Below are 11,409 nucleotides of genomic sequence, written 5' to 3' on the forward strand. Positions count from 1 at the left end.
AGCGAGATGAGATTCTCTGCTCTGCGAGTGAGTGAGTGAGTGAGTGTGGTGTTATTTAGAAGCTCGCTCGCGCTGCATGTCAATCGCGGCCTCACTCATTCGGCCCTCTGAGTCCCTGAACGGCTTCCAGATCGCCCGGATGGAAGCCGGCACTCTGCTGTCCGATCGCGTCGCGCTGTCAGAACGCGTGACGTCATCGTCTACCCTGCAGCGATCCACCACCCGCCAGACTGCCATCCACCACCCTGCCCGAGTCAAGAAATCTTGCTCTGGCAGTCTCCACCCCCGCGTGACGTCCCAGCCCGCCCCGGCCCCTTCTTGGCCAACTATGCGATTGGAACTACTCGTCGACCCCGCAGGACGCGCTGGAGGTTGGGACTTTGATACAATATGAGCGGGCTTTCATCAGCAGACCACTCGCTGGAACGTGTACTCAATCCATGAGCCTTGCTATACCATAGCCGAAGGTTTCTGCTGTCCTTCGCAGCCACGCGCCCACCACAACCTAGCCATTCTCAGCGTTTATGAGCTACCGCAGCACACTACTGTGAACCCACTTGCAGCGCGCCGTCCTGGGATGCCCTCTACCGCATCCCCTCTCCAGCGTTCGACAACCGCGAGCTGCTGCGGTGCGTCTAGTCTGGGTATGTTCAGTGTGCTCCGGCACAGTCCTGTGCGATGTCGCTTATGTTTTGCGTTCTAGCACAGACCGTATCGATACACACCTGCGGCTCGCCATGTCTGTCTTCGAACGAAAGCGTGCAACGTCCCGTCCCAACTCACATAACGATGGCTCTCCCTCCCCTAGTACCGTGGTGTACACCCCCTTGGACGTCGACCGTCAGGTCAGCGCATTGCTCAACAAACTCACGATGGCGCGCTTCGACTCGATCTCAGACCAGATCATTGCATGGGGGAACAAGTCGGAGAATGAGCAGGACGCTAGGACGATCATCCAGGTCATCCGGCTTGTGTTTGAGAAAGCGACAGACGAGACACCATGGCCGGAGCTTTGCGCGGGCTTGTGCCGCAAGATGATGGAGCAGATCAGCCCCAACGTCCGCGACGACGGCATCAAGAACGCCGACGGCAAGCCCATCGCAGGTGGCCAGCTCTTCCGCAAGTACCTTCTCAACCGCTGTCAGGAGGACTTCGAGCGCGGATGGGTTGCAAAGGAGGCCCCGGCCGCTGCGGTAGCGACGAAGGCCACCGAGGACCAGGCCGCGAAGGCGGCTGCCGATGGCAAAGAGGACGAGGAGAGCGCCTTGTACTCGGAGGAGTACTACGCTGCGCAGAAGGCGAAGCGGCAGGGTCTCGGTCTCATCAAGTTCATCGGCGAGCTCTTCAAGCTGCAGATGCTCACGGAGCGCATCATGCACCAGTGTGTGAAGAAGCTGCTGGGCAGCGTCGAGAATCCCGTGGAGGTGGAGATCGAGCGTCTGTGCAAGCTCCTGACGACGGTCGGCCAGATCCTCGATACCCCCAAGGCCCGCGCCCACATGGACGTGTACTTCTCGCGCATGAAGGAGCTCTGCAAGAACCCGAACGTCAGCGCGCAGATGCAGTCCATGCTGCAGGTGAGTATGTGTGCCCTCTTCACGGCGAGGTCGACCTCAACCGCCATCCAGGAAGTCATCGAGTTACGGGAGCGGAAATGGGTACCGTCGGCGTCCCCCTACCGGAGTCTGGCAGCCTCGCGTGACCCTGCCATCGCCACGCTCTATGAACAGGGGAGTTCGCATTGCTGGAGTTCTATGCACTTGTGCTAATCCCTATGCTTGCGGCGAGAAAACCTCCGGCCGAAGGAAACGGCTCGCTGCCTTGCGGTTGTCTGCGCGCGTCACAGGCGCCGCGGGAGTGGCCGTCTTCGGGTGCGTGGACGGCGCGGACGGCGCGGACGGCGCGGGGCTACGGGACGGACGAACGGCTGCAGAAAGCACGCATCCTCGCCCAGTCTCTCCACCAACAGACTTGCCGCCGCCGCCATCTTGCGGCGCTCGGTCATGCTTCTCAGTGCCAATGCGCCCAGCTGGATGAACCGCCCAGACTGTTCTCGCGGTGAGCATCGTCGGACTCAGGTGAACTGCCCGCCCTGCGTATCGCTGATGAAGGCGCACTTGTAGCGTCCCGCCCGCCCCGACGTTCCCTCGACCCCCCAAAGCGTTGAAATTGTCAGTGCTGCACGCACAAACTGGGCGCACATCGATGTCCAAGTCGGGGGTCCGCGCGCCTACACGCCCAGACCGGTACCACCAAACACCAGCGTGAAGCTTGAGCTATCGACGGCCGCGTCCTCGCCACGCCCTCGTAAACGACGCGATTGGCAAGAGAAGGGCATGCGATAGAACTCGCAACAAGCCGCCTGCCTCATGTGCCCGCCGCGCGTCCTCGACCGCGCCCGCCAGCGCACCATGCTGATCGCTCGATCCTTCTTCACCCACCACTCGTGCATCTTCATCGACACCATCCACACGTTCTGTGGACGTGTGTGGTGCTCTTCGTCGCACTCTGGCACTCGCACGGACGCGCCCCGGCCGTCCTGTGCCCGCGGCGCGGCCCGCAGAGGAACGACCTCCGGACGCCATCCCTCGCTGTTTCCGCCGTGTCCCGTCATCCCACTCGCGCGATACTTGCACGACAGACTCTGCGGTGTACGCGGAACACGGTACGTGCACTACCCCCGCGTACGGACAAGATCTGCGCTCACAAACCGAGATTCTAGGTCGCAGAAACGGCTAATATCGACTTTCCACACGCATACATGCATGCAAGGACTGCAAATTAACACGAAACGTTCCCCTGAACCAGGACGCACACGGCCGATATGTTTGCGGCGCCATACGAGCAGAAAATATTTCGACATCTTCGGGCCATTTCATGGGCGGAAACAAAGAACGCCGCGTCGCGGACCACCCTCGCAAGGTACGACTCTCCAATCTTACGTGCACACGGTCCTGACATTTACGCACAGGATCCCACCGCTTTCGAGCGCGTACGCGTACGTTCAAGTTCGGCCGTCTCGGCGGCTATCGCACCGGACGCCCTTCCGCGCGCGGATTCCGCCGCGTCCCGTGCGCCGTCCTGCGCGACTTCGATAACACACATCCTGTGTACCATGTGCAACACGGTGCGTGCGTTTCCCTCGCGTCCGGACCCGATCTGCGCTCACAGTCCGAGATTCTAGGTACAAACGACACCTAATATCGACATTCCACGCGCATACAGGCCCGCAAGGACTCCCAAACGAAACGAACGCTCCCCTGCACCAGGGCACATACAGCCGTCACGCTTTCGACGCGATCCGAGGAGAAAATATTTCGACATGTCCGGGCCATTTCATGGGCCGAAACAAAGAACGCCCCGCCGCGGACCGCCATCGCAAGGTACGGCTTTCTAATTTGACACGCACACGCACCTGAAACGTACGAACAGGATCGCGCCGTTTTCAAACGCGTACGAGCATTTTGAATTTCGGCCGTTTCGGCGGCTCTCGTATCGGACCGCCCTCTCACAGCTCGTCGAGGCCGTACCGCTTGCACCCCGCGCCGTGGACGTTCTGGGACGCAAGGAAACATCTATATGGACACTAATACACTAGTACAAACACATGGGAATCCCGTCGGGCGCATACCCAGGGTGCGTCGTCGTCGTCTGGCTCGTGGTGTGACGCTAACGACCGAGATCGCAGCGTCTCAAGCCGCGCGGCGCGCAAGCCCGTGCTCTACGCGACCACAGGCTCAGTGCCTGCCCGCGTCAACGACGCACCAAGGGGCGCCACCACTCGCCGCGCGAGCACGCCACGGCGAGAACACGTCCCCGCCGTCCGTGCTCGCCACCGCCAGTCCCAGACGATGGCGCACCGCGTTCTCGCCACCGCCAGTCCCAGACGATGGCGCACCGCGTTCTCGCCGCGCCCCACGAGCCGGGCTGCGTGGTTTACGACGAGAGCGGGCCCTGCGGAGGACGCCGAGGCGCAGGTGCACCCCGGCGCGCTCCAGCTCGCGTGCACTCACCTAGCGAGCTGGAGGCCGCGTCCGCGTCGTCGTGCGCGTTCCCGAGCGCGAATACGGTACGTACTGCTATTATGCTACTCTACCGCTCCCCAGCTTGCTGACTTCACCAGGTGCCTCCTTGCTTCGCGGACGCGAGATCCCCGGAGGGGAACCGCGTCGTGGGATGCTAGGAAGGGGGTCAGTCGAGGCTGGGGTGCTCAAACGATAGGTACGTACCTTCAGGCCGCTCGCGAGGGCAGCGGACGCTGATCTTCGCCCTTCAGAGTCGTGTGGAGGACAGCTAGGAGCGCGCTTAGTCGGGAGTGGCGCGCGGAGACGGCATGTGCGTACTGTCATGCTGCTTGCGAGCGGAATGGACGCTGATCGTCGCGTCTAGGACGTGTCTGCGGAGAAGGGCGAGCGGTATCGAGGGGCACACGTCGAGAGAGGGGACATACCGGCGTCGGGGCAGCGTCGAGCGAGGCTGGAGACGGTGCGAGGCGTCGAGGCGTCGAGGACGGGGAGCAGGCGGGATGTCGAGGACGGGGTTGAGGCAGGACATCGAGGACGGCGTGAAGGCGCGGCGTGAAGATGGCGCGAAGGCGAGGCGAGTACGGGTGTGGTGGACATGGATGGGATGAGTGGTGGATGTGCCCTCACGACGTTGACCTGGGGTGATTTATAGGGAGACCCCGCGCCGCGCACGGACCTCGCGAACGGCGATATCGGAACCCGGGATGCGTCCCTCCGTTGTCGCCGTGTGCTCGTGTGGACCCGCGCGCTCCCGTCGCTTCGCGGCGCGGCTGTGTTGCTATGTACGTCTCCCGCCGCGGAGTCTCGTTCCAGCGCTCTGGACCGTGCTAGCACGATCGCGTTTGCGAACACGACGACAGGGTTGCAGGTACGCGGGAATCGTACGAGTCGGGCGGCGTCCGATGCCGTCGTCCTGCTCAGGGCTCAGGAGATGCGACGGCAGGAGCTGTAGTTCCAAGGCGACGCGCAGCCGTCCAACAACGCCCCGACGCCGGGGGCGATTGCGACTTCGTCGGTGAGTGTGTCCTCCAGTGCTCGCGCGAAAGCTGAACGAAATCGTACATGTATAGGTACAGGGGAATGCCTCGATGCAGTCGGACGGCGGGGAGGATTCCTCGATGGCGCATGAAGACGACATTCAGCCGTGTGCGCGAGAAGCACAGCATGCCCGCCTCGCGGCTTTCCCTGGACCACGAAGACGAACGACACCCGGGACTGCGATGCACGGAACGGCGGCACCTACACCCTACCTACCGCCGCGGCCCCGCATCATTCGGTGTCATTCGGGTACACATCGGGGCTACACCGATGGACGTCTCGCGTACGGGACAAGTCTCGTAACTTGTCGCCAAGACGCCTGGCTGAGCCTTGCCCCTCCGCCCTCGCCGGCTCTGTCGCTTCGCCGTGGAGATGGCGTCCTCAAGCTCACTCCGCGAGGTAGTAGTGCACTGTCCCTGTATGTATCAACACCATGCAATATATTTGTTGTATCGTTGCTCCTCCTGCGCTAGAATCCGCTCGTTTCAGAGGAACACCACGGTGTGCACCCGCCCGAACATCAAGCACGATGCTGTGCGGAAATTGGCGTCGGTACGACGCCGTCGGAGGCCGCGGAGTCGTAGGGAGAGTTCGAGAACATGCAGACAAAGCGCCGATAAATACGGATGTGTTTCAGTCGAAGGGCAACCCGTGTGCGCTCAATAAATGTATCCGCAGCGCTCTCCGGGTGCGCAAGGAACCCGCACGTTCGCCCACTGCGCTGGAAGCGAAGAAATCGCCCAGTCGTACGGAGGCGAGTGCGGAGATATGTGGGACCCGCACGAGCTTGTCGATAAAATATATTGGAGCTACTCGAGCGTACATGTTGCGACCGCAGCGCGGCGCGCGAGGACGCGAGCTTGGGGTTTCCTAATCATTCCAAAGAGCAACATCTTCCCCGGATATAGCGAGCGGTTTGGGGCTGCTTCAATTCGTACAGACGCACCGCGGGATAGACCACACTAGCTATCGTCGCACACACTTCCTAGCGCGTGCACAACCGACCTCGCGGCCCTGCGAGCAACAGCCTGAAGCTTGTTTAGCATCTGAGCGAAGACTATCCGAGGCGGCGCCGTACCTTACGTCTGGACTCCCGCGCAATCCGACTGAGTGTCTGCAAAGGCGTGGATAGCGGGCTCTGCTAGTGCCGAGAGCCTCCAAGGTGCTCACAGATCGGATCTGTGTGGTGAGAAGCACGGAGCACTGATCAGCAAGCGAAATTGAGTTTGGTACCATACATACGGGCGTACCGACGGCGGCCAGTGCTCCGCGATATCGCCCGGAAGAGCACGAATGCCGTATCGCGATTCGACGGACGGACTGTGCGCGTTTCAAGCGTACAATGTGCACGTAAGCCCGGCTGCTCGCGCGAAGACGTGGGAACTTACATGCACAGAGCGGCACCGTGTAATCGAAGTCCGTATCCGTATTTGCCAGTGAAGGTGTCCGGGCATCAGGTAGCGAGACAGTTGCTATGCATGGAGAGAGCTCACTGGCATCCGTGGCGCGGTCCGTCTGCCATAAAAATAATCCCGTGTACGCGTACGTGTACGGGGATGTTGGACGTCCGCTGACATGCGCTCTGCCTGCCGTATCGATTACACATGGCAGCGGATGATGTCCCGAGCCACCCTGCAGGTAACGACTTCGATCAGCACACAAATAGCTCATATCCGAGCTGTAGCAACAGCGTACCTTACGCCTACATTGAACAGCGCCCCCGCGCGAGTCGAGTCGAAGCCTCGCGCATTGATTGCAGATTGTGCCCTGAATATTGAAGAATATAGTTAGCTTTGCTCATTCAGGATCGGAGAGGTTACATGCGAAGTACAGGACATCGCCCTACGAGACGATGTAGGTTATTTTCAGCGCAGTACAATCACACGAGAACCCCGCAACGTCCGGGGTATGACACGTGTGTATCCTCGGTCCTTCGATCATCGAGGCGCACGCAGGAACGTGGGTTGCCATTGCATCGTGCCGCCGCGCGCAACGATGATTATACGATCGTTACGACGGCGGCACGCGGCAGGCATCTTGGCGCAGAGTGGGAAACCGACGGCTCGTTCAGCCTACACACCATTCGGCACCAATCTAACAGGCCCGGGCCGTGTTATCGTTGTGGCTGCAGCAACAGCCTTCTCGCAGGGCGGCGTGTGGCAGGCTCTCGTTTCCCGGAAACGGGAACCAGGGGCCTTCCTTGCCGCTTGGCGTGGTGTCATCTCTGTTCCGAGTCGCCAGGCTGCTGTCCCAGAGAGGAGTCAGCAAAAGCATGGGATAGCGAACAAGCTCACATCATGGCCCCGGTCGTCTGGAAGCACCGTCAAAACTCACACCCTCTCGCATAGATTCGCGCGAGATCGTTTCGGAGTAGGCACGAACATGGACTGTACCGACCATTCGCCGATTTTCGTCTATCTTCTCGCTAGGGTTTTGACGGTATCTTCGTGGGATAAGCTGTGCACCGTGTACGATCAATGCGGAATACATTGCCGGAAGCTATCGCCAAAGAGACGTACCGTGGCTGCCATGCCTTTTAGTTCTATTAGTGCCTGATGTGCCACAGGGCGGTAAGGTAGTCAGTGTCTAAGCCAAGAACGTACACATGTTTTGAAACACTGAATATTGCTCGTGATTTACACGTACAGGAAGGCAATTTGCTCTAGTACGGAGTGAGAAAGCGATCAGTTCCACTAGCACTGATGTACTGACAATCGGGGCTCCGGTATGCCGCGGAGAGAGGCACGGGTGACACAGTTTGAATTCGGACAGGCGTGCCGCGGGTTTCTGATGCCTACGATGCGACGGTAAGTCAGTTGCTCGCTCAGTAGAATAAAATATTTACGGGTGAAGCAGGGCTGGCCCCAGTGACGGTGCGAGTTTTTGATGTTCCGGCTGAGGGTGCACCGAGGCGCAGGCAACCGCCCGCTTCCGAGTCGAAAGTTCCAGAGCCCACGGATGAACGCAAACGAGACCTGTGCCAGACACTGTACGGAGCGCCGATGAGCAAACAAGATCGCAATCGTGAACTCAGCGAGTGCGTACCGACGGCCGTTGCTCTGGTACTCCGCGTGGAAAGGCGGGTCCTACCCGATTTGCATTGGCATGCAAGATGTAATTCACGCCTACGATGTGCGCGTAATTTTAGCCGGTCACAAATGAAGGGGGGCGCACAGTCGAGTCTAGAGACCGCCCGCGAGGATGCGAGCTCCGTGTGTTTGTACATGATCTATGCTACATTCTGGGGAGGCGAAGGGTGTCGTTTAAATGGCAGGGAGTCGGGTTTTCACGAATGCATTACTTACACAATACCAGTGGCGGATACGAAATATTCACCGGGCCTCACGACGCGCACGACGGGCGCGCACGGCCATTCCTGCACGCGATGAGCTCATTCCTTTGCGAGATGCGATTGGATCGTACTCACATTGAGTCTGCGATCTTGGTGTGACTTGCGATCTCGCAAGCGGACGCGCTGCGCAAGGGCGCACTCTCATCCCGCGGCGCGGCCCACACAATATGACGCAGCACGAGCACAAGCCGACGTCCGCGTGCTCCCTTTTATATATGCCCTAGCCGCACCTCATCAGCCCTTCCATCCGCACCCATCATCCCGCACTCACCGTCCTTCCGAGATGTCTTCTGGGGCCATCTTCATCGACTGCACCTCCCAATCCAGCAGCGATGGCGTTCGAGCGACGCAGCGCGAAGGTGCTCGGTTCAACCTGCAAAACTCTATCACCGGGGGTTTACGTGAGTCATTGCTCATTCCATGTAGTACACGGACCACTCACATTTCCTCTAGGAGAGCTATCTGGCAACCCGACGGCGGTGATGTGGTACGCCGCCAAGTATTATGCTGCGAACGTGGTCGTCAAGCAGGAATGCAAGCTCGTCGGCTGGCCGGCGAGCATCCCGTTCACCAGCATCAGCGAGATCCGCAGCGGCGTCCCACCGCTGCTCGAGCTCCAACGGCGGTGGAACCTCCCGGATGGCGACCCGGAGAAGCTGCGCTTCGAGCGCGCAACATCCGAGGACATCGCCAACGCCATGCGCGACCCGGAGAGTGTCCACCCAAACTCCGCGCAGCTCCAGGCCGAGAAGCTCAAGGCCGCCGCAGCTCGCGCGGAGCCTGAGGCGAAGGCGGCAGCGCAGGTCATCCCGGTGTGCACGTATCACCCAGACGACCTCAGCTTCCTTGGGCTCGAACTCACTTCCACCACGCCCGACGCCGACCCGGAGGCGCAGCGCAGCCAGCGCGTGGACTATGGGCGGCGGCGTAAGCGGAAGTCGGACGGGTCTCTGCAGGTGCGCAAGCGGCTGCCAAAGGACGGCATCAAGAGTGCACGCTGCGTGATCCCGGGTGTGAAGAGGAAGGGCAGGGCGGTCGGGAAGGGGGCGAAGAGGGTGCGGCTGGACGACCGCGCGGTGGACGACCCCATCGACCGGTTCGTGCTGTCGACAGAGTTCGGGGGCTCGCTCTCCGGCATGGGCGTGTAGACGAGTGGTTTGCGGTGCTTTGGACGATACTTTCTCTCAGTACATTACAGCTTACTAGATCTACGTTTCGAGCTCGAAGAGGGGGTGGGATAGCGGGAACGCGAGAGTCATTGTGGTGGGCGAACAGCAAAGAGTCGGCGCCGCGGCAAGCGCGCAAAGGCTGCGCCGGGCGCTTCGAAGTCGAAGTACGCCGGTTGCCTTTTTGGGCAGACTTGGTTAGATCGACCGCCACACGGTCACTCTTGTCTTTGCACCGTCCGCACGGCACTGCGAATCGCGTATTAAGGCTCTAATATTTGTATCGTGCATGTAGACTGTTTTGGGGAAAGTACTGGGGTTTTTCTGGAGCGGGGCGCCGGCGTGAACCAGATCGGACGGGTGGGGCGGCCATCAGCGGGCGGATGTGCTGGGAGGGCAACGGATGACAGCAACGAGAGCCTAGTGTGGTCGCGTAAAATTGGTGCGAATTCAGAGGGGTGTGGGGCGCCAAGACCTGGGTAAATTTAGTGCAGAGGATGTCCATTGCTTTAGACAGAATCAGCCAAAGAAAGTAGTGGGATGAGCAAGAGATCTGCACATCCCAGCTGCATTCTGTGGCTGATTCTGTTTACATGTCTGCTGCAAGCGGACATGGGAGGCGCAGAACAGCTGTGAATAAAATGTGTGAGCGTGAGTAAGGCGGCAGCGGGCATCAGGGTTCTTGGAGACTAAGTCTGAGAGAGACGAGGCCGGGTTCCGAGAGCCGCAGTGCCCCGGGAACCAGGCCGATAAATGAGCGCATTTATTACGTGGTAAGTACAGGGAAATCCAGGCCTTCCGGGCGCGTTTTGCAAGCCCCACGCGCCGGACGGCCGTCGCTACGAGTCCGATGCGCCGGTACTATCTCCCACCGCACACCTCACGCACCCCCGGCTTCTCTTCTCCCCTGCCCATCGTCCCACACCCTACACCACCTCTGCCCCACACACTGCTGCCCCTCGCCGTCGATGCGCAGCGAGGCATCAGCCCAGGACAGGTGAGTGGTACAACTCGAGCTTACCCAGATCAGCGCCGAGCAGGTGCGCGAGATGGATCCCCACACGACGAGGTCGACGGACACCGGAGGAGGGCGGGAAGCGAGCATGCGCACGATAGCCGGCGGAAGGCAGCGCTGGAGGCGAAGAGGGCGGCCGCGAGACCATCGCTCCGCGGGAGGGAGAAGCAGAGCTCGGCTGCCGCCGCTGCGAAGCCGAGAAGACGTCCCGAAAGGGACAACGGTACGGAGTCTGTGCTCGAGGTAAGTACGCGCCATTCCGCGTTTTGTGCCGTGTCTGACGTACCAGGTCATGCCGTCCACTGTCGTCATCCGTCTGACGGCACACGAGCGCGATGTGAACGAGTAGAGACGTGTGCCGGGACACGGGAGGCGTTGGTAGCCTCAGAAGCCCGGAAAGAAACAAAGGCCCGGGCACCACGGGGAATGCCAGCGGCGCATCACGTCGAGCTGTGATCAACGTGAGTTCTCGATGTCCTTCTAGTGCACACGGCCTGTCTGACATACCATATTGCGAGGCCCTCCCACATTGATCGCAAGGGACCACGGCGCGGAACGCGCGGAGGATCTGAGTTGGAGGTGAGTTCTCGCGATTCCACTTCTCGCGACTTGTCTGACGTACTATGGCCCATCGTACGTCGTCGCTGTCCGTTCGACGGCGTGGGAACGCGAAGAGGGCGAGCGGAGACATGCACGAGGACGCTGGGGTCGTTCGCGGTCGAAGATGTCCAGAACGGCCCCGGCGCCACGGCGAATGGCATCTCAGGCGTGTCAAGCTGTGATCGAGGTGAGTTCGCGCCGTTCTGCTTCGAA

The 11,409-nt window shown here is 60.6% G+C and overlaps 3 protein-coding genes across 3 annotated transcripts; 2 read left to right on the plus strand and 1 right to left on the minus strand.

Annotated features, from left to right (window-relative positions):
• Window positions 1-737: 737 nt before the first annotated feature.
• TRAVEDRAFT_132464 (ARM repeat-containing protein) lies at window positions 738-1,769 on the plus strand (the record flags this gene model as incomplete). Its single annotated transcript, XM_008045009.1, has 2 exons — window positions 738-1,577; window positions 1,629-1,769. The coding sequence occupies 2 exons, from the start codon at window positions 738-740 to the stop codon at window positions 1,767-1,769; spliced, it is 981 nt and encodes a 326-aa protein (XP_008043200.1).
• Window positions 1,770-8,698: 6,929 nt separating this feature from the next.
• On the plus strand, window positions 8,699-9,563 carry TRAVEDRAFT_52120 (uncharacterized protein; the record flags this gene model as incomplete). Its single annotated transcript, XM_008044635.1, has 2 exons — window positions 8,699-8,816; window positions 8,869-9,563. The coding sequence occupies 2 exons, from the start codon at window positions 8,699-8,701 to the stop codon at window positions 9,561-9,563; spliced, it is 813 nt and encodes a 270-aa protein (XP_008042826.1).
• Window positions 9,564-10,494: 931 nt separating this feature from the next.
• Window positions 10,495-11,287, minus strand: TRAVEDRAFT_74489 (uncharacterized protein; the record flags this gene model as incomplete). Its single annotated transcript, XM_008045010.1, has 4 exons — window positions 10,495-10,828; window positions 10,883-11,046; window positions 11,104-11,164; window positions 11,219-11,287. 4 exons carry the CDS (start codon window positions 11,285-11,287, stop codon window positions 10,565-10,567), a joined length of 558 nt encoding a protein of 185 aa, XP_008043201.1. The 3' UTR covers window positions 10,495-10,564.
• Window positions 11,288-11,409: the final 122 nt, after the last annotated feature.

The sequence above is a fragment of the Trametes versicolor genome (genome assembly GCF_000271585.1).
Source record: "Trametes versicolor FP-101664 SS1 unplaced genomic scaffold TRAVEscaffold_11, whole genome shotgun sequence".
NCBI classification, from domain to species: domain Eukaryota; kingdom Fungi; phylum Basidiomycota; class Agaricomycetes; order Polyporales; family Polyporaceae; genus Trametes; species Trametes versicolor.